Here is a 22,808-nt window from a genome sequence, read left to right on the forward strand (position 1 = left end):
TATTTTTGGACGCATCCGTAAGTGCAGAGAGAGTTGACAGTAAAGATACTGACAAGATCTCAGAATGAGAGAATGATGTGAGAGGACAGAAGTGATGAGATGACAAACAGAGAATGATGATGTTTGTTTTCTGTTTGTTCGAGTGAAACCTTGAATGATGCCGTTCTTTTGTTGAATCAAAACAGGGAGCTACATTTGTCTCAAGTACCGATTTATACTATTACAAACACGTGGAGTGTAACGCAGAAAGGAAAGAGTGCTTCAAAGAGGAGGGCGGCGGCAGGGCGGGGTAAAAGTTTTAAGAGTGATTTACGACAGAAAGGGACCAGCAAAAGTGCGAGGGAGGGTTTCCAAGATAGTAGTATCAGTAGGTTGTTTGCAGGCTGCCGTACTGATTAAAAGTCAGTAGGTGGAGCTGGAGGTGAAGAGCTGAAGATGCAAAGATATTTTGTCGGCAGTAATGAGGAGATGCAGGTCAGGTTGTGAGAGGAGAGGCTGCGTATATCAGGAGAAGGATGCTGAAGATGGAGCTAAAGGGGAGGTTGGTGGTCTTGCGGGAGTACATGCATGGTAATCACTACAGCGGATGGTTATGAGCAGTTAAAAACACTAGTGTATCCGTATTACCTGAGATAGAGGCCTGATCATTGGTGTCACACTTCCACTTGTCTCGTCTGTCAGCGTCACTCAGCGTCACTCTGCTCCATATTCTAGGAGGAGCAGGATAACTTGTGGTTTGGGTTGATTTAAATCAACTGTCATTTACAACACCTCGGTTCGTTTATGATCTGTGGAAGCTTCACGCTGTACTTATTCCAGGTCAGGACGTTCCTCTCCTCCGCACGTCCCCGTCACCTCCTTATAGATTTCCAGACATTTTGGAGATCAAAGAAAATTTTAGATGACGGATCACATTTCTAATTAACCATCATCGGGCTGCCAGCTAATAATATTTTAATGTTGTTGCCTGTACATGTCATTTATGGTCCTGAATCAATGCCTGCTGGGGTTGTGACTGATTTTGTTATTGGTTATTTTTCTACAAAACCCACCAGGAAACCGATAAAACTAATAGAAATGTTTAGTGACGTCCCTGCAGTAGTTTGGGTTGATTATAGAGGAGCTGTGCACAGATTTGATCATTTCATTGTAACATCCTTAAAATATCATTCATGGGTCCTTAAAGAATTTATTGCAGATCTCTGTTTCTGTTGAGAGAAATTGGCAGCCAATAATACCTCTACTGAATTTATTCTTTGGCCATCATATCCACGTTGCTTTTACAATATATACAGATGTATGCAGAGGTTTGGGCACCCGCAGGCAAATTGCACATTTCGTTGATTTTCGAAGTGGGAAATCAGAAATAAAACGACCCCTGCAGTGAAGACACATTAAAATGAGCCTGTCCTCAAATGTTCATGGTAATGCACTATTTATTTCACTATTTAGTGCATGAACATTATTCAATTCAACTTTATTTATATAGCGCCAAATCACAACATAGGTTATTTCATGGCACTTGGCATTACACAGTAGGCATATCCCACAGCGGTCAGTAGTGTACTTAGTGACCCCCCCTTTGGCAGATGGCAGAAGCATTCAGACTCAGCCAGCTGAGAGTTTCTATCCTTGATTTATGATCTTTGCAGATCACTTTCAGTTCTGGCATATTTTTAGGCTGTACTTCACACGTAGCATGTTTTAAGATCCCCATGCAGATTACCAGGGATGATGTTCTGGTCAGTGGACTGTGACAGCCGCTCCAGCAGCCCCAGCTTTCAGTTCTGGAAGTAATTCATGGTGGATTTTGAAGTCTGCTTTGGATCTTCGTTCTGTTGCAGAAGCCAGTATCTTCTTAGTTTCACTCTCTCAGAGGGGCTCTGCAGAGCCAACTTGAAGTCCCGCCCCAACCCAACTCTACTGTGAGTGGTTGTGGTGCTTTTGGAACGCTCTCCCCCTGCCACTATGATCTCTCGACTCATGCGACATTTTTTAAAAGACAGTGAAAAACAGTTTTATTAAGACAGGCTTTTAGTTAGCCTGTATAAATAGCTTCTTTTATTTATTAACCTTTTACTGGCTTATCTCCCATCTTGTGTCCTCGCGTGTTTTGTCATTTGTAGTGATTTTAACTGTTCAAAATCATGCTGCGTGTGGGCTGTTTTATTATTGTGAGGCACTTTGTGATTTTATATCTGTGAAAGGTGCTATACAAATACACTTTACATTCTCTGTCTTCCAGATCTTGTTTTTTAAAGACATGGCAGCAAAACGTTTAAGGTTATCACAAGATTTAAAGAGTCACAAAATGTATAAAGCTCTGAATGGCTGCTGAATTCTTAATGATAGTTCTTGCACTGCTTACCAGTCAGGACAGGTCCAATAAGGCCTCATGATTTATTGACATTGAGACATTAGACTTCAAGAAGAATGGTGGATGATCTTTTTGCACATGCTACAAATTATAGTCGATTTTCTTTTTCTTTAAAGTTCACAATATAAAAAGCAAAAGTGCAATAACTTTTGAAGAAAGGCTCATTTTGAATGTGTGTCTGGCTCTTGTCTGCTGTTGTGTCCCTGTTGTAATCAGGGAAACTGTATCTGTTTCACTGTGACACTGGTGCTTTTGTGTAGCTACAGTATATTGTTTCAGCCTGAGTTTCCACTGCGTGCTGTGTTCAGACAGTTTCAGGGCAAATGCATCGATTCATTGATTCTTGACTCGGTTCTTCTCAGTTGATTCTTAATTTGTTTTTTTAATTTCCCAGACCCATTTAAAACGCTGTCAGTCGGAATAAAAGTTCCTCCTGAAAAGGAGAACTTGAGTAGAAAAAGTACCTTTGCCGTGTTGACTTGCCATTCAAATGCCATCCAATCTGGGTGATCTAATGTCTCAGCCGTCTGTCCACATTCTTTCCACAAGTCAGACTATTCACCTCTTCCTGTGTGAGACACTGAATATGCCTTCTAACACAGCAGTAATAAACGGGAACCCCCTCCTAGTTTCATGTAACTAAATCAGTGTGATTTCTGTTTAATTTCTTTACATAATTCTAAATATCTGTGAATATGTCACTTGCCTGACACTTGCCCACAGTATCTCCCTGCATTTCACCCAGAGAATGATGGGATAGGTTGAATTTTATCTTATCATATGCTAAAAAGTTTAAAACTAGATGGTCTAATACATCGGTATACATTTGAATTGATGTTTGTTGATGCTGTTAGTTGATTTTAAGTACAATAGACAAATAGTAGTGTTCATTACCTTTACATTAATACTGGACATAATGCATCTTTAAGTGAAACTCTGCAACCATGAGTCAAAAACAGGAAATGACTGTGCATGGCTCAGAGAAGGACTTTTTGTTGTGTATCTGTGAAAAGCTGAGTGTTTGAAGAAGGATTAAAGTTTGATTTTAGGACCTGGCTTGTGTAGTTTTTTTTTTGGCTTGTTTTTGCTTTAGTCCTGAAGCGTATAATAAGATAAATGTAGTCTTAAATACAATGTGGTAAATGTGTTTAGTTTGGTTTATTTAATTATTTCCAAATTCAAGGATTCCTGGTTAGCTTCAATTGACTGCAGTACCGGTGTTTGACCACAGCGGGGCAGCCAAGGACTGCCAGTGAAGTGCAGGTTTATAGTCAGAGCAGAAGAAGCAGCATCCTCTCTGGAGCACCACCTGCCAGTTTCCCCACGTTAAATGAGTATAGTTGAATTTTTTTTGCACTTTCACACGCGTGCCTATGCGTTAATGTACAAGTATATATTTGGGCACCTGTGCTATGTGGCTGTTACATGTTGTCAGCTTGTTGGTAGCAGTGTGCTTCGTTTTAGTTCGATAATTACATTTGGGGAATTGTTGATGTAAAATGTTGCCACCGAACTGTGATGTTAGTATTATGTATAAAACAGGTTGTTTATTTTGAAAGATAAAAATTGTGCACGTTCTTTGTTTCTTCTTCTACAACTGAAGTCTCGGAGGATTAGTAATGGTGCCAGTTCGTATGGTTGTATGTAACTTTGGCAATTTGTGCCTTCGTGTTGTGAAACGAACACACCGGAAACTCATTTCTTTTAATTGGGCGCGCTTGGAGCTGATTGGCTGCCGGTAAGCGGAGCAGCAGCAGCTGATTGGCTGTCTAACTCCCTCATTCCTTTTTATGAATATCTAACGCTGCTGTCTTGGAGCCTGTTTGGGTGTAACTTTTTTGTTTCTCAGTCAGCCGTAAGCTTTCCTTCCCGCCGTACTAAACTCTTTTATGAGTGTTTTTTCAAACTATAATCACGACCTCAAAGTATACCACAAGTCCCATAATTTGCCTTAATGCATAACTTTTTATTTTAAGACCACTTGGTGTGATTACAGAGCCCTTTTATCATGTAATGATCAGCGATCATCATTTCTGTTAATGAAAATTGGCCATTTTTTTTTTACATATCTTACCAAAGACAAGTGTTACATGTATGTATAGATTCTGACCCATGTTAGTGTTCATCATGCTGTGATTATAGGGCTGAAATCTTTATTATTTTAATCGTTTCTCTATCTATAATACTTCCAGTCATCCTGATAGCAAATTGCTTATACCCAAATGTGTATTAGATGGTAACACTGTTGTCACGAACTTCCATAGCAACGGGCGTCAAACCATTTGTGAATAATACAGCTCTTTCCTCCTTATTACCACAATAAATCCAGGATTCCTTGTAAATATCAGCACAAGGCCAGGTAACATTTTCAAAGCTGAAAGGAGTACACAAGCTTCGGCAGCAGCTTAAGCGGCGCTTTTGTAGATTTAATCTCTCCAAACAAGGCTCACACCTGGTTCTTCAAAGCATTATTATCCTCTTATTTTCCTTAAAAACGTCTTTAGTCACATGAGAAATTAAACTTAGCAAATTTACTACATAGACACTGTAGGGAAAGTATGAATTGTAGATTTACATGTTTGATTCATTGAATGTGATGTTGCTTAAGAGCGTGACATAATGTATATAATCTCTGTACCTATTACCTCACCTATTGCTGTTAAGTTTGAATCATATAGAGACATCGTTCGTGTGTACTAAACATGGTGTTTTTTTTCTTCCTCTCAGGATGCTGAGGTTTGCTGCAGTCCGAGGTGGACTCGGCCTGTTGGCCGTCAGGAGGGCATGTGTTCTCTCCCGATCCGCCCACTCCGCCCCGCACAACGAGTATCAACCAATCAAGAAAGTCATGGTGGCCAACAGAGGTAAAAACCTTCATCTCCCACCATAACTGTAATAATTCACCTCCGGAAGAAGACGAGCAATCCAGACAGCACCATTAAATTAAATAGTTTAATACCATTTCATTTATAATGGAAGGAAAAAGCTTCCTGAGGGACACAAAGACTCCCGGATGTCTAAATTTTGAATGCCAAGTTTTCAGTTTGTCTTGACACGTGCTAATATTTAAGCACACATTTTATAGGGGCGGCTACGCTACCTAGCAGTGGGCTGGCAGAAAATAGTGGGAACCGATGTGGAGCCGCCACCACCACTGTTCTACCAGGAGCTGTGTACTGAACTACTTTTTAATTTTATGCTCCACACACAGTCACAGAGATAAACAGGTTTTCAAAGCTAAATAAAAATTGGCATGAAAGTAGAAGGTATTTATTTCTTCCTCTCTGGGTTTGAATGGGAATATAATTATAGAGAAGCCGGTACTTTTCTAAACACAAAGCAGTGGTTGTTACACGCAGCATAAACATCACTGATGTACTCTGGCAATACTTCTTATCACAGGACCCCTTCCTCTTAATGCTAATGCTGTCCAGAAAGGCCGTCAGGGTGCAATTATTAGCTCTGTCAGTTGACACTGAGTGTTTGAGTGATAAATAAATGTATTCACGCCTTTTATCCTAATTACTTTTTAGAGCCTCCCATTCGATCCATTCGTGTGGACACATTTAAAAAGCCGAATTTGGTTCATCGTTTAATTATTCCAGTTTGATTGGTGCATTGGCTTTCAGTACTGTTTCTATTCTGGACACATGTGGGGCTCTATAGGCTCCCTGCTGCATGCACGCATACAGGGATGGGTGACATGGACAAAATCAATGTTGATATTTTTGGTTTCAATTCCTTGATATTGCGATTCTGACGATAGTTTAGAGATGACTACTAATGCTATCACAAAATATTTGCACAATGACGTTTTTGATAAATAAATACAAGTAATGTAGATGTAATGATTAAGTGGCTAAAGGCTAATAATAGAACAGCTAGAACAGTCTGGCAAGCTCAAACACGCAATGCTGCCTTTAAAACCAGGAAAAAGAAAATATTTACGATGTCCAAAATTTAAGACAACATCCAGTCTCATATCACAATATCAGTATAATATAGATTTATTGCCCAGCCCTACTATCTTGGATTCACCGCCACCCTCTCATAAGGTGAGACACTGCAGGTAAAAATATACACTTCCACATATGCTTCCATAGCATGTCTTCTTCCAGAATAGTGTAAAGAAAATATCCATAATACACATTTGGGTGTTTATTTTACTACACTGTGTTTATAGATGCCTCCTAAAATCACAAAAAGATAGCCTATATAAAATACTATATGAATGATGTGAACAAACCCCTCTGTAAAACCCTTCAGAATATAGATACAGATGCAACTGCAAAGTTTGGTGTGTGTGTGTGTAGGTGCTACTGAAATGGAGATTTCTGTCTCAGAGTAGGAGAAAAAAACTCCTTTTAAAGAAATAGCCTTTACAATACATGTAACCGTTTCTTCAAAATGAGTTTTTTTTCTTGTACTTTGAGCCAGAAATCTCCACTTCAATAGCACTTAAGCTTTTTCAGTTTTATTCCCAATTGAAGGTTTTACAGACGGGTTTGTTCACATATCATTCATAGTCTCCTGTATGACATATTATTTCAAAAAAATATGATGAAAATTGAATTTTTGTATGGCTTTTGACCGTAAGAGATATCTAAAATTCCCTCAGTAAAAATCTTTGACTCAAATATGTCAAAAATGAAAGAAGAATTTTAAATCTGGCTTTATACGGTGTTCAGATTTTTGTTCTCGAAATGTATGCAAAATGGTTCATATTTAATCAGCTAAGCACTCATTTGCATATCAAAGCACAGCATTTCAGAAAACTTGTAATAATAATAAAAAAAACAAGAACTGTTTTCCGAACCCAAGTAATCATCTGAAGAAGTTTGATGGGGATGTCTGCTAGTTGAAATGTTTACCCTGATCACCTGTAGAGTCTTTACCAAGCTGCTTTAATCCATCAGTTTGATTCAAATAGGTCGCGGTCTCGGCTTCGTACTCGCACGCAGACTCGCACGCAGACTGATGTGATATCAACATCACATTAGATCATATTCATCACACTGGAGTGCACTGGGACTCTCTCTCTCTCTCTCTCTCTCTCTCTCTCTGTGTGTGTGTGTGTGTGTGTGTGGAGATGAGGAGCTGGACCATTATATCATATCAACCCAGATTCCACTTCACCAAGCACATCCCCTCTCTGCCATTGCTTCTCTGCTCCTCCACTAATATTCTCCTCCTTTTATTTTCATTTCTGCGTTCTTCTCTCCCTCTCTCCCCCCCCTCACCACCTTCTCTCCCTCACCTCCCCCTGTCTTTTGCAGCACTTGTCAGATGTGATTTTCCTCTAAGCCACTGGCCTCTCCCCCCCCAACCCCCCCCCCACCCCGTGACTTTGGTCCCTTTCACTCTTTTAAATTTTTTTTTTTTTTTTATTCCTTACCTCATTTCCCTCCACCGCTATTGCCCCCTCTCCACTTATTTGTCACTTTGTCAAACTGTGTTCCTCTGTTCTCAAATCTTCTTTTTGCATTTCTCCTTTTAAATCAGCTGCTTTTCATCCGTTTCTTTTCTCAGACCATCTCATTCTCTCCTCCTTGTCCTTTCTCATATTTTCATGCCATCTACAGTATGTTCATATTGTTGTGTTTTCCATTTTTCAAAGCTGCATGCTGTCCTCCTCTTCAAGGAACTAAACTTTTTTTTTATTTCTCCCCAAAATACCGTTCTGCTTGGAAAACAAGCATTTGGTTCTCATGACAGGAAGATAAAAGTCGTGGAATGTTTTGTTTGTCTAAAGCTGAGATTTTACACTGCGTTTAGAAAAAGAAAAAAAAAAATCAGTTGACTTGTTGCAGTGTGTTGTTGTTGTCGCTGTATTTTTGTGCACAGTGTGATGAAGTACACCAGATGGATTTGTCTTGTTTTCACATGGCATGTGGTATGGCATGAAAAATTCAAAGTTTATTTTCTGCTCTCAGCGGAGGCATTAGTAGTAGCAAAATAGGGCCACAGGATGTTGATAGAGTGCTATAAGGTGTGTGCTTATGATGAAAGAGCGAGAACTACAGCCTCCCGCTACACACATGTAACGCGCAATCTGCTAAATTATACATCAAAAAGAAAGACATTAAGGGTATAAGATTGAAGAAAGGAAGGAAGGGATGGAAACAAAGCCACTTTCACCATCCATCTCTTGTATACACCGCTCAAAAAAAATAAAGGGAACACTTAAACAACACATCCTAGATCTCAATGAATGAAGTATTCCAGTTGAAAATCTTTATTTATTACATAGTGGAATGTGTTGAGAACAAAATATCATAGGAATAATCAATGGAAATCAAAATCATTATCCCATGGAGGTCTGGATTCAGAATCACACTCAAAATAAAAGTGGAAAAATCAAGATCACAGGCTGATCCAACTTCTGTGGAAATTCCTCAAGACAAGTCAGAATGAGGCTCAGTAGTGTGTGTGGCCTCCACGTGCCTGTATCACTCCCTACAACTCCTGGGCATGCTCCTGATGAGACCACGGATGTTCTCCTGAGGGATCTCCTCCCAGACCTGGATCAAAGCATCAGTCCACTCCTGAACAGTCTGTGGTGTGACGTGGCGTTTGGTGGACGGAACGAGACACGATGTCCCAGATGTGCTGGATTGGATTCAGGTCTGGGGAACGGGCAGGCTGGTCCATAGCATCGATGCCTTCATCATGCAGGAACTGCTGACACACTCCAGCCACATGAGGCCGAGCATCGTCATGCATCAGAAGGAACCCAGGGCCCACTGCACCAGCATGTGGTCTTCCAATGGGTCTGAGGATCTCATCCCGGTACCTAATGGCAGTCAGGGCACCTCTGGCTAGCACATGGAGGGCTGTGCGGCCCTCCAAAGAAATGCCTCCCCAGACCGTCGCTGACCCACCGCCAAACCGGTCACGCTGGAGGATGTTGCAGGCAGCAGAACGTTCTCCACGGCGTCTCCAGACTCTGTCACGTCTGTCACATGTGCTCAGTGTGAACCTGCTCTCATCCGTGAAGAGCACAGGGCGCCGACGGAGAAGCTGCCAATCTTGGTGTTCTTTGGCAAATGCCAGTCGCCCTGCACGGTGTTGGGCTGTAAGCACGGACCCCACTTGTGGACGTCGGGCCCTTGTACCACCCTAATGGAGTCTGTTTCTGACAGTTTGAGCAGAAACATTCCTTTCTAGGGGTTGTCTTGCTAATTTCCTCTCATTTCCACCTGTTGTCTGTTCCCATTTGCACAACAGCAGGTGAAATTGATTCACAATCAGTGTTGCTTCCTAACTGGACAGGTTGATTTCCCAGAAGTGCGATTGACTTGGAGTTACATTGTGTTGTTTAAGTGTTCCCTTTATTTTTTTGAGCAGTGTATGTTTCCTCCTCTTGTCTTCCAGGTGAGATCGCTATCCGAGTGTTCAGAGCCTGCACCGAGCTGGGGATTCGAACCGTGGCCGTTTATTCCGAACAGGACACCGGTCAGATGCACAGGTGATAATCTCTGCCGCATCACATTAAAACAAGGACCACAGTGGGTGAAATAAAAGAAGCACAGCGGGTGGACCTCTTTGCTACACAACTCAACTGTTAGATATCGAATACTAACAGCTGATTTGAGTAATTAAAGGAAGCCTGGGAGCAATTTTCTTCTCTCTGACTCTTTGGGTCCCTTCTTTGTTTCACACTTTGTATTAGATGTAGACATAAGTATAGTTGTATCGACATTACAAACATTCAGGCAATCACACTGCTTATCTGCCAAACATTGAGCTTTTTTTTTTTATTCCACTTTAACTCTTTAATGTTTTTGTTTTTTAAGATGCCTCTCCTCCTTTATTCTTTTGCCTCTACGCCACCTTCCCCTTATTTCAATCTTCCCCTCTTCATTTGCAGTATAACATGAGACTGAAAACGGCTGGTTGCAATAGTGATTTAGATAATTATCATGTGACTTGAGTACTCCTCTCTAGTCAATGCTAAGCTTGTAAATGCAAGTAAAGCAGTAATAGTGTGTGCACATCTGATTGTTTTGTCTGAATTTTCTGGCTTTCGTCCATCTTGCTAAAGGAAATCTTTTACTCTTGTCTTCGCAGGCAGAAGGCAGATGAGGCTTACCTGATAGGGAAAGGTCTGCCACCTGTAGCGGCGTACCTGCACATTCCAGACATCATCAAAGTCGCCAAGGTAAGCACATTCACCACTAAATTCTCCGTATAAAAAAAGTAAACTTGCTACTAAAGAATAACACTTTAACAGGAAACTGGTTCCAACTTAACTCGTCACGGTCAGTACTGTAGTACTCTGCTTATGAAAGGAGCTTTAAGTTGGCCTTGGATGAACCATTAGGACTTCCTCTGCTTGAGCTTTTAAGACTGCAGTTTTCTTTATTAGAAACCAAACATCACAAACTCAGGGTTGTGGACAGAGATGAGGAATCTTCTTGACGTGCAGCACCTTTGAAAGTCTACTGATATTAGGGGACGGAAAAATATATATTATTTTTTAAATCGGTCTTGCTGGTGCCTGAACTTTATACAAGTTTAATACTGCATTCCTGTGGTGCACCTTTGAATCTCATCTAACAGAAATGAAAAAAACTATTTCAGGTATTCGCAGACTTCATGCACATTGAAATGTCAACGCTGCGTTTCAGTAATAAAAATCTAGAGCCCTGGCTCCTCTCCAGACAACATAACATGTCATGAAAATTGCTGTGTTGTCTTATTGGCAGAATCTTGAATATACTGTTACAAAAGTGGTGCTCTGAAATAAGCACCCGGCTACTTTTTGTGTGGAGTAGTTGAGTTGTAAGGACAATTAATTCATCATTTAAAGGAAAAGTTCAACATTTTGCTACTTTGCTTTGAGTAACATGGCTGTGCCTGGTAATTAAAGGCGAGGCTTGTCTGGCTGTGTTCAGAGGAAAAACATATCTCTAGCAACACTTGTGAAGTTCATGGAATACTGTTGCATCTCATTTATTTAACCGGTAGAGAAAGAAAAAAAATGATGTGCACTGGTGTTTTCCTGATCTTTTGTGTAAGAGTTTTCAGTAGCTGAAAAAAATATTCTCAGGCGGTTCATCTGACTATTAAACTTTTATAAAAGTCCTGCTTCCTTCCTGAAGTTGGTCTCGTTTTGTCCTTTGCTGTCATTAGTACAGGACAGACAAATCCCTTTTAGTCCTCTCTGCTCACCCTAAATGTGGATTTTGAAAAAAGAAGCCTTACTTCCCTCAAACACCTCCTGGTCATCTTTCTGTTTCCCGCCTCTGTCCTCCCTTCCTTCCTCATCCTCCATCTTCCTTCTCTTCCCTCTGCCACTTATCACTGTGTGGAACAAATCTGCTCCTTGTTACCTCCTTTCCTTTCTGTCCTCCCTCCAGGATGCACTGCCAGTTGATCACTATCATTTTTTCTGATCAATCTCCCACGATTTATAATTCTCCACTTGGGCACGTGGTCAGCCAGCCAAGTCAGGGAGCCTTTGCCATCCAACTCATTTCTCAAAATCCGTCTGCCTATCTGGGAGCCCAGCCACCCCATGCTAGGGAGAAGTGTTTGTGTGTTTGTGTGTGTGTTTTCTCTCCTCTTCTCACTATTTTAAATTCAGAGTATATTTACCTCTTGTTCCCACTGTGTCTCTCTTTACTGTGTGAACAAAATAACCATCCGTTTCTGTCCCAGTACTTTCTGTGTTTTTATAGCTATGTTGGATGCGTGTGCGAGTGTATGATCTCGCTTCTATGAAAGTGTGTGCACCCTGGGGTGTTGTGTTAGTCTGTGTGTGAACCTTCATCTACTGTCTGTGTCTCTGTGCATTTGATCGTACCTGCTCGTGTGTGTGTGTGTGTGTGTGTGTGTGTGTGTGTGTGTGTGGGTGGGTGGGTGGGTGGCTCAATACCTCCTCTGGTCTGCCAGTAACAGCTCCCTTAACAACGGGACAGCCCATAATTATAGTCTGCCTTGTATCCGAGAGCAGATGGCAAATACTGATCCAGAGATGGCTCTATCTGTCAGACTCGGCAGCTACTGTATCTGTCTGTTACCCTGTGTGTGTGTGTGTGGGGGGGGGGGGGGGGGTACCTTCCCCCTGACCCTCAAATTAAGTGTGCTGGTCTGTTCACCGAGTCTCCTACTGATGTCCATCTAGCAGATGATGATTAGGGCGATTGTAGCTAAGATAGAATGAGAATAAAATACGTCATTAGCTCACAATCCCTTCGCTGTAAGTGACGCATAAATCGTCTGCAGTGGCCACAGGACAGTGTGTGCTAAAGCAGGCCGGTTAGTGTGTGTCATCACTCTTGGATTTTCTCACTAACAATCAGCCAAGTATTAACTGGGGCCCCGCAGTGGCTCCCTGTTTAACAGAGCTCTTGTTGCTTAGCTGGACTAAATTAACTTTCCATGGGCTCCACTTGAAAGTATTTTAGCCCAAACTTGTAAAAATGGGTTTAGGTAAGTTGATAAGCAGACCCTTTTTTTTTTTTTTTATTTTCTTTCTTTCTCCGTCCATCTTTCTCTCACTTCCTAGGACAACAAAGTGGATGCCATCCACCCCGGCTACGGCTTCCTCTCTGAGCGGTCCGACTTCGCCCAGGCCTGTTTGGATGCCGGGGTGAGGTTTATTGGACCATCCCCAGAAACGGTCCGCAAGATGGGAGATAAGGTGGAGGCTCGCTCCCTGGCCATCAGTGCAGGTACTGAAGAGACCGTAGAAAAGTCGTTTCAGAGGGAAGAATCCTGATTTAAATATCGGTTACAGTACTAAAGTATGTTTAGTTATTACTTTTATAACCATTAAATACTTGTAGTTTATTATTTACTGTGATAAAATGCCAAAAGATTGCTAATATGTATCAGACACTTGTGGTGTTATTAGTTACTGTAATTAAAGTTTAGACAACGTTTGCCCTGGTACTTGTTGCCGCGACGATGACTCATTCCCTCTCTTCCCTCCGCCTCTCACCCTGGCATTGCTTTGTTAGCATTTGCTAGCAGGGCATTTGAGCTTTCTTTTTGTCTTTACTGAATGAACATTTTCCCCAATTATTATTATTATTATTTTTTTTTCATGATTTACTTGTTCCATCTGCCACTGCAAGAATCTGTGAAAAATGATGCTCTCTTTGTTCAAGATGAAGAGAAACCTCTTCACACGAAACAATGTGATTGACAATGTTTTTAAACTAAATCCGATTTTGTGAGAGTTCCTTGTTGTCTGTAGTACTGGCTGCCAACCTTTTGATGGTCTCATTTATGAGTATATCATGCACTCTCCCTTTCATAAGTACAAGTACATTAAAGTCACATATTTCTCACTAACTCCCACTGTGTAGGTGTACCGGTGGTCCCAGGAACAGATTCCCCCATCGCCAGCATGCACGAGGCGAAGGTGTTCGCCCAAACATACGGCTTCCCAATCATCTTCAAAGCAGCCTACGGAGGAGGCGGTCGCGGCATGAGGGTGGTCAAAGAGTACGAGGTGAGCGCTTCTACCAGGTGTAATTTAACCGCTTGCTCTGACGACGAACGTCTTGTCCGGCAAAGAGAAAACAAACCCACCCCGTTGACTGGCAGGCCTCATGACAAATTTTGGTTTTCATATTCATTAATTTTCAGTTTGTGTTGAATCAAGGTGAAATTGCTTGTAAATTACAACCTGGTCATTTATCTCTCCGGCTGCCAGTCACTCTGTGTGTTTTAGGCTGCGTGTTCTGAAATTGCCTCTGTCACTTAGTGAAGCCTGAATGATTTTGGTGTTTATCTGACACACATTTTTTTTTTTTTCCATCAGTTGAGCGTAATTAGAAAACGTCTTTCCATATTGTAACTGTCCACGGTGTTCTTTTCCAAAAGTCATCTCAATGTGAAGGTGATCATAAAATCATCTTTTGTGCACCATACATGTACGTCATGTTTCCATCATGTGCCACCTTTTAAATTGTAAAATACCCACATGAAAAAAAAATCTATTGGTCTGTATGTATATATTAAAAGAGGTGGGAAGCTTTAGATGGGAAATTCTTTTTTTTTTTTTAAAGGAATATCATTAATACTTTGATATTGGTCATGCAGTGACTGTCAACATCTTCCTCAGCCATTTAAAGGCCGCCCTCACCCAGACAGCAATGCCTCTGGAGTGTAGTAAACAATTCATTTTTTGTTGTCTGGTCAACATGGCACTTTTTCATTTTAAGATTTCATTTTCCAGATCTTTATCTTTATCTTGTTAGCTTTACTGTGTGTGTATGTGGGCTTTTGTCTTGGCTAAAAAAGACTGGTGACATTTTTATGACTGAGTAACCTCAAACAAGATCACTTTTCTCATATTATTGTACTTCATCTTCACACTTCGACAGTCACAGTATAAAGTCCAGAAAAGTATAAACAGACTGTCTATTAGCTTTTACATATTCAGCAATATAATTGGTCATTCATAATTGAATAAGTGTGGTAATAGTCTGCATATATTATGCTTCTGTTGTTTGTTTCATCTGTATTCAGTGATGTTGTGTGTTAGTTACAGACAGTTAAACGCACAGCCAAGTTATGTTCATTACGCTTTTCAACATGGCCGCTCAACAGTGTAAGGGCTGTTTTGGGAAATGCTTGTAGAAAATTCGGAATAGTTGTATTTTAACCTCCTGAAGGAAAACACTATTTACCTCAATTGATTGTTATTGGAAGCTGGGCCAGGCAGGGCCACTAATACAGTTGAAGTTTCCATGGTTCAACGGCAGGGTAATTGTTTTTTTTTCTTTTCTTTTTTCATTACAAAATGATGGAAATTATTAATGGTGAAATAAAACTAACGGGATCCTCTGAGAAGTCCTTTAGTGGATGATTCAATTCAAATGATGTGTCTCAAAGGGAAAACTGTCACACCAGGAAGTGGCAAGGTGTCACCCCTGTTTATTTCAGCGTGGGCCTGGCGGCAGCTTTGCTTGCTGCAGCATCGGGGCACTGGAGGGGAGTGTGTGGTTGCTTACCCTAAGAGGGACCACAGCCCCTCCTCCTTACTTTTGCCTCACAAATTAGACCATGTCAAACTGTATTTATTGAAATAATTGAGGGTGGATCAAAATGTTCAGAGACTGTTCCTGTTGTTCACGAATGAAGCGCAGCAGTAGTAAGTTGCAGGGGGAAGCAATAACCTTTGTGACTAAGTATTCCAAGTTTGCATTGCTTGATCAACATCAGCACCTGTGTAGCATGTATTTTTGTGACCACTGGCACGTGCGCATTTATGATTTCACCATGGATTTAAGCAGAGAGCACATCAAAATGCGTTTAAAGCTCTGAAAACACTTGAAATGCCTGAAAGTCTACAGCAATAAAGCAATGAGCTGGGTGATGTGGTTTGAGTGGCATTTGAAGAGGGGCAGAACGTTACTCTCCAAGGCCAAAGAAGGAGCCGCATGTCCGGAGCAACCAGCTGGGTTTTCTTTAACATTCACGGGTTTGTGCACTGTGAATTTGTCCCTCAGGGTCAGACTGTCAACACGGAGTTCAAGTGTGACATTTCGGAGGTGTGCGAGGGAAAACCTTCAGTGCAAACTTCCTGAACTGTGCCACAATGGCACATTGGGTTTCCTATATGACAACACGCATGCTTACCGCACAAATTTCACGCCGGATTTTGCCCCCTGCACCTTCTTTCTGTTGCCCAAAAATCGGACACAAAATTTGATGTAGCCTCTCTGCTTAAGTATCAGGTTCATGGTGAAATTGCTGATGCACGTGCACTTGTGGTCAAAGCGATGTTCAGCGAAGACGCTGATGTTGATCGAAGCAACGTCACTTACTCAGAAGTTATTGCTTCCCTGGAACCACAGAATGTTTTGCTTAAAAAGTAGTTGCAGATGGATTTTCTATTAGTTGACTAATTGATTACCAGCTCTACTTTCTTTCTCTTGTTGTCATTTTATTGTCAGGGCAGCCCCACTGCACATCACGTTCACTGAACCCAGAGAAACACATCACATTTGAAATTACTTGGTGACCAAATGACCACAGCAGTTTCAAGCCTTACTCACTGATCTACACATGAAATGGCAGTGTTGTGTTGTACTGTAGTCATTGAGCCTCACAGGTCCGCAATCCATTGGAAAGTTTGACCTTTTCTGAGTTGTACCCCAGTCTAATTAATTAGCTGTTGACATTTCTAGTTATTCAGTTGAGTCACTGGGGCCGCAGCAGCTTCAGCAGATAAGATGTGAGGTAAATTGTAAAGAGATTTCTCCGTACTATTGGGGCCCCAAGCAACAACGCGGAGGTTGATTTATAATTCCATTAAGGCCAGCTTGTTGGTCATTTGTATGCTGAATTAACAGAGTGAGGCGAACTCTCAACATATTGTAGAACGAGATGCGTAACCAGATTGTAGGGCTTTTTCTTTCCCTCAAAATTTGACGTGATGTGCTTTCAGAAAGTGTAGAAAGGAAAAAAGGAGAACAGCACGCATCAAAGCTCCAGTGGCCAGAGCTGACAGACAGACTGAAGTGATGTGGGGGGAGTACAAATGGAATCCTCCGAACTTTTAGTCTTTCAAAAGTCTTCTGTCATTTACAGAACTACAGGTGCAAAAATGATTTGACAACTTTCCAAGGTCTGTGACTTTGAATTCCCTTTCTTAACATGTATAATTCAGTGCAAGTTCTACATCAGTATAAATGTCAGTGACTTTTTATTTTGAACCTTATTTGTCACGGTAGTTTTCATCTTTTTCTGTTGTAGGATATTGGTTACAATTATGTTTTTTACAAGCTAAGACTAGCAGGTGGCATTTCCCCATTTCCCTCATCAGCAAACTGATCAAAGTGCGTCCCCCTTGTTAACCTACCTCTCTAGCCCCTGCTGGCAGAGAGAAACAAGGCAAGTCTATTTACACATTAGCATTCGACACAATCTAAAAGGCTGTAGAGAATGACAAATTTAAATTACAATTAAAAGTCAAGTCCCGAGGATGGGAGCATAGAAGCTAAAAGCTGCCTCACTTGCTTGGTTTTGATTCTGGGAGCACTGAGTAAACCTGTCCCACGTGACCTGAGAGGTCTGGTTGCTTCTGAATGTACAAGTGAATCAAAGATGTTTTTAGGCCCAATACCATTTAATGCTTTATAGATGAGTAATAGGATTTTAAAACCTATCCTTTGACTCACAGGAAGCCATTGCAGCGATTTAAGGAGTTGTGTAATGTGCTCTGCTTTCTTGATAATAGGAGAGACTCTGGCAGCTGAATTCTGGCGGCTGTGGTTGATTCTTTTTCTTTCTTTCTTTTTTTTCTTAACTAAGGCACCATTACAATAGTCCAGTCAACAAGTTTTTCTCTGTCTTGTTTTGGCAGAAATTCTTAAATTCTTGCAGTGTTTTTAGGTTAGTAGTAAGCTGATTTTCCTTTTGTCTTTATGTTCCTTTTGAAGTTTAGGTCAGAGTGGCAGTTTAGTTGAATATGTTTGTCTAGTCTGCCTGACTCATTGATCCTTTATCTGGCAGAGGTTTATACAGGTAGAATTCTATGGCTCTGAAATGTCAATGGCCTATCTGTGCCTTGTATTGACAAGTGCTCCCATTGGGCCAAACCCCCAGTTAACAAATAACAAATCACGTCCTCGATGAGATGTTTGAGATCCAGTTATTTCTTTAGTTCTGGTATGTGGAAGATAACGCAGCAACAGAAGTCCTTTTTTTTCTTACAATGTACAATGATAATATAGGTTGTGATGCTGTAGGTAAGAACTGAACTATCAAAGCAGAGCTCTGTTCGAGGGTTCTTCCTGTCTTAAAATTACTGGATTTGTGGAACATAATCATGTGATCCTTGTGTAATTGAAGGGTGATTTCCCCCGTGTGTGAAACACATGCCAATTGGTGAACCCTGATCATGATAAATCTTACGATTGGCTCCTTATTGGTGTGATTCATGTAATTTGACCAGATGTAGAACAGACAATGTTAGAGATTTTCACACAGTTGGTGGATTTCTGTCAAATTCATAGGTGCCTGCTTGCACTGATTTCTGAGCTGCCGCTTTCACAAAAGCGTGAGCCCTTTTTGGACATGCTGATGTGGTCTGCAGTCGCCCCAAAAACCTGCTAGGTTTTCCGCAGAGAGCATAATTTCTCAAGGCTTTAAGATGACAGCTGAGAATGGGCTCCAGTTTTCTTTCCTGAGGCTCAGGAGAAGGGGCCATGGTCGTGACTCAGTCTTTTTCCAGGAGAGAAGAATGGATGGGCTTGGCAACATGTCACAGACTGACAAACACAGATTGAGTCCTGACCTTCAACATGCAGGGTCATGATCTCCCAGAGATCTTGTGCAGCATCTTGCTCCCTCCGGGCATGTAGACATTTGTGTCAAAAGAAATGTAGAAAACAAGAAGAAAATGTCACATGTGAATGACAGGGAAGGGAAGAAGAAATAAATAACAGAAAATAAGAGTTTACTAAATAAAACATGCATAATTCATAGATTACAAGACTTGGAGAAGAAGTATGTACAGCAGCAAAACTCTTTGAAAGCCTTCAGATTCTTTGCTGTGGCTCTCTTGCCTCTTGAATGGTTGCAGCAACTCTAACATGTATGGATTTTCCTTGTGTGTTTGTCAGGAACTGGAAGAGAATTACCAGCGGGCCTACTCTGAAGCGCTGACGGCGTTTGGGAACGGAGCCCTGTTTGTTGAGAAATTTATTGAAAAGCCAAGACACATTGAAGTGCAGATCCTTGGTAAGTGCACTCTACCACTTCCTTTGCGTTTGCCTTGCCAACTATTTCTCTGTTTTATGTTTGTGAATTGACCGGGTTTCATTAAGAAAGCAAACTGCACAGAGATCCTTGAACTCGGTAGCAGCTCTGTGGGAGGAAGAGAGACAGATGAACAATGAGAGTGAAAGAGATTTATTGGCCAGCTGAGGATTCTCCAGCTATCATTTCTTATTATAGTGAATGTAACTCTGCAAACACTGATATCCAACTCCGACACTTCCAGAAAGTGGGTCTGCACTTTGAGCATATACTGGATTCCTTCTTCACTAGACATAGCTGAGCAAGCACCCCATACACTGATAGAAGTGTTGGAGGTGAGCTGGAAAGTTACAATATGCCATTGCATTGTAAAATAATTTAAACTGCAGATATTTTGGCGGGTGATGTGTTCACGTGATGAGGTCATTTGCTGTGAGTGCAGAACAGCATTGTACGGATTGAAACAACACTACTCTGTCAAAATTCCTGCTCTATACAAGTAAGAGTCCTATAACATGGCAGAGCACTATTTGTTAGGGTACTACAGGAAGTATGTCATTTGGAACCCAGCACAGTGTTCACACCTGTACTTTTAGCTGACCACTTGCGATCCGATCACCCGGGACAGATATTAATGCCAGGTGTGAAAAAGGTTACTCAGAATTTTGACACCGGCTGTGTTCGGTTGCTCTAAATCATCTATTACTGGACACTGACCCCCGGGGACAAAGAAAGTCTCTGTCTATTCTCCTGTACTTGAATACAACTTCACTATTCAGCCAGTCCTCTTCATCCTCCTGCTCATCATCTAATTCTCTTTGTTTCTCCCGCTGTCATTTCCTCACCTACTTCTCTTTGTCTTTCCTCAGGCGATAAATATGGTAATGTCATCCACCTCTACGAGAGAGACTGCTCCATTCAGCGGAGACACCAAAAGGTGAAGTCCTCATTTTCAAAGTCATCCAGGCCAATGTAATGTTTGAATGTATTTAAGATTATCTTAATGGCATTTCTTGTGCTTTACCCAGATTAGCATGAAGTGGATGGTAATGTTGGGCAGACATGAAACAATGGTCATTCGCAGGAATCACACCTGCAAGCACTGCTGTGTGCTGAATATTCAGATGACCCAAGTGTTTTATTTCTCATCAATTTAGGCAAACGGGCCAATTAATAGCAATACAATAATAAATAAGGTGATTACGGTTCTGATTATAAGAATGGTTATTAAGCGCAGGTGGCCCTGAGCATCAGAGTGCTCGGAGCTGCACGAGGTAAAACGACATTATTCCAATACAAATTGGCCACAGCTAATGGCGTGTGAATGAGAGTCTTAGCAGCAACTGCAGTAACTACATAATCCTCCTCTAAATCAACTTGGATCAAACATATCAGTTTCTCTGAGTGTTTGAATTGATTCTCAGTCATTAGGCAGAGCATTTTCTCCCAGATTCCTGGTGCTGTTACTGAAACGAAATGAGGTCCTACAGCAGCACCTGCTTGTCAAAATAACCAAATTGTGTTATGACATGAAAGAGAGAATAGAAATTGTCATCTTATCGTCACTCAATGTAACAATGTTTTCATCAGAGGAAGCTGATTATCGTGTAATATTTCATTACATATTGTCACCTCAGAGCAGTTTTAATCATGTGTTTTCATCACTTTTCTTCCTCTCCCTTTAATCAAATTATAGATGATAATCATATTAGTGGCTCTGTTCATGCCAGAGCTGCAGGTCTTTGATTCTGCGAGACTTAATCTGCCTTCGCCCTTAATCTAAGATCTCTTTGAATCTCCGAAACAAGAATAGCCGCTCATTGAAATAGATTTGGGGTGGTGGAGCACTGATGGGATATTTTTAGTTTTCTCTATGTCGTGGAATTGCTATTCATACTAGAAGGGGATAAGATTTGATTAAATTTTTTTTAACTGAGTTCAATCGGACACGGGTCATGTTGTTTTGAGCTGATTTCTGGTATTTTTCTTGGATTGGGTGACTTGTTGGACATAGTGGAACGAAGCAGATCAGCTTCAAACACATTGAACCCCACCCACCCAGCAGCCACAGCCAGATTAAATAGAAGGCTGATTGTAACTAGAAATTATTTATTTTACTAAAGTTGAAGTATCAAACAAAGTATAGCATTGAGTAAACGTTAATAGGTGAAGTGGTACTGTCGGTTTCAGTTGCGAAATTTGCGGAGTAATAAAATTCAAGGAGCACCCTTTTATATAAACAATGAATCAAATGGCTGCATTATGGGAAGAGAGCCACTTGTAGTACACAATAACTGTAGCTGCTAACTTTGTGGTCCCCTGCAGCCCGATGTAGCGTTTTAGCATCTTTTAGCTCATTGTTTTGGTTTTACTGCTCACAGCTTTATTGTTGGGTCCACACTCACTCAACACCAGTTTCACCATGAAAATAAATCTTCTGCACATTACCCGCCTAGCACCAAATGGCTTTCAGAAGAGGTCAACCTAATAGATCATGTTCTACAATGATCAAGTTGTATGTTGGAGAATACAGTGGCCATTCTCCTAACTTTGTTTCTAAAGATCCCTTAAATAATCTATCATCAGTGAGATGAAATAGATTCAAGGTAGCATAGCATGACTTTCCAGAATTAATAACTATTCTATCTTTAAACACTGTTTGAGTTTTAAATGAAACATCAGGGGTACATTAATAAAATCAGTTGAATATCTAGTGTGTCAAAAGCAGCACTAATATCCAAGTGAGTTTGGAGAGGCACATTTTCAGGCTTAATGTCGGGTTAAATGAAACGGAACCGAGTGCTGCAATTTAGTGTTTTTAGATTGCACCACAAGTGTCTTGATGAATTATTACAACCAATCAGCAACTCAGCCTTGTATGTAATGTGTCGATCATGAAGTTAAATTGTGCAACTGTTGCTACCCTGACATTGTCAGTATGACTGAAATCTGTTGTTGTGCTGAAGGTTGTGGAGATCGCGCCCGCCTTCCAGCTGGACCCCCATCTCAGAGACCGACTTCACGCCGATGCTGTCACCCTCGCCAGACAGGTACTGTTCTGTGTTTGGTGTGAAAGCCACTAACAACCAGCCACAAACCTCTTGTGACCTCTGCTCTCCCGTTCTCCTAGTTTTCTTTAGTTTGTCTTGACCCCAAAACTCAGGTTAACCAGACCGTATCATTACATGAGGGGAAATGTGGCCGAATAAATGGAAAGAAGGAATTATGACAGAAAACCCTACTTAATCATTTTTTAATCACTGAGCGGACAAAATTAATAGGTTTGTATTAAAATAATTTAAAATATTCATGTGGCTGTAGCCTACTGTTAAAGCAGCTTATTCAGGAGGAAGCAGTATTTCCTCAACGTTGTCGTAGCGGGTGTCAGCATGTTGAATTTGCCGTTTTGGAGTTTGAACCACTTGTTAAGAAAAGTTGGCAGACTGGACCAGAAATGGCAAACTGAAACGGCTTTGCTGGCGACGACTCTCGAGCCCTGGGTTGTATTTTCGTAAGTCTGAGCAAATTCCCAGTGCTCTTCATTCTTCCATCTATAATTGGTCTGCAAAACAACTAGATTCTCCCCAGGAATTTTAATGTGCTATCTACCTGCAATTCAAATGAGGGGAGCATTATTGCTTTGCCAAACTGTGGAAATGAAAATGTAATTTGTGAAGTGGCTGGGAATAGATGTCAACAGTGCAGA

At 41.1% G+C, this 22,808-nt stretch overlaps 1 protein-coding gene across 1 annotated transcript in view; it reads left to right on the top strand.

Annotated features, from left to right (window-relative positions):
• The window catches only part of pcxb (pyruvate carboxylase b), a 283,978-nt gene that overhangs the window by 9,703 nt on the left and 251,467 nt on the right, over positions 1-22,808 (top strand). The window contains exons 2-9 of the mRNA XM_069159292.1: positions 5,105-5,241; positions 9,752-9,845; positions 10,448-10,538; positions 12,891-13,056; positions 13,696-13,841; positions 18,967-19,084; positions 19,972-20,039; positions 22,069-22,152. Of these exons, the coding sequence (XP_069015393.1) occupies positions 5,105-5,241; positions 9,752-9,845; positions 10,448-10,538; positions 12,891-13,056; positions 13,696-13,841; positions 18,967-19,084; positions 19,972-20,039; positions 22,069-22,152 (904 nt within the window). The remainder of the gene's footprint in view (positions 1-5,104; positions 5,242-9,751; positions 9,846-10,447; positions 10,539-12,890; positions 13,057-13,695; positions 13,842-18,966; positions 19,085-19,971; positions 20,040-22,068; positions 22,153-22,808) is intronic.

This window comes from Embiotoca jacksoni, unplaced genomic scaffold (genome assembly GCF_022577435.1).
Source record: "Embiotoca jacksoni isolate LCO1_2020_lvr unplaced genomic scaffold, fEmbJac1.0.p SCAF_24, whole genome shotgun sequence".
NCBI classification, from domain to species: domain Eukaryota; kingdom Metazoa; phylum Chordata; class Actinopteri; family Embiotocidae; genus Embiotoca; species Embiotoca jacksoni.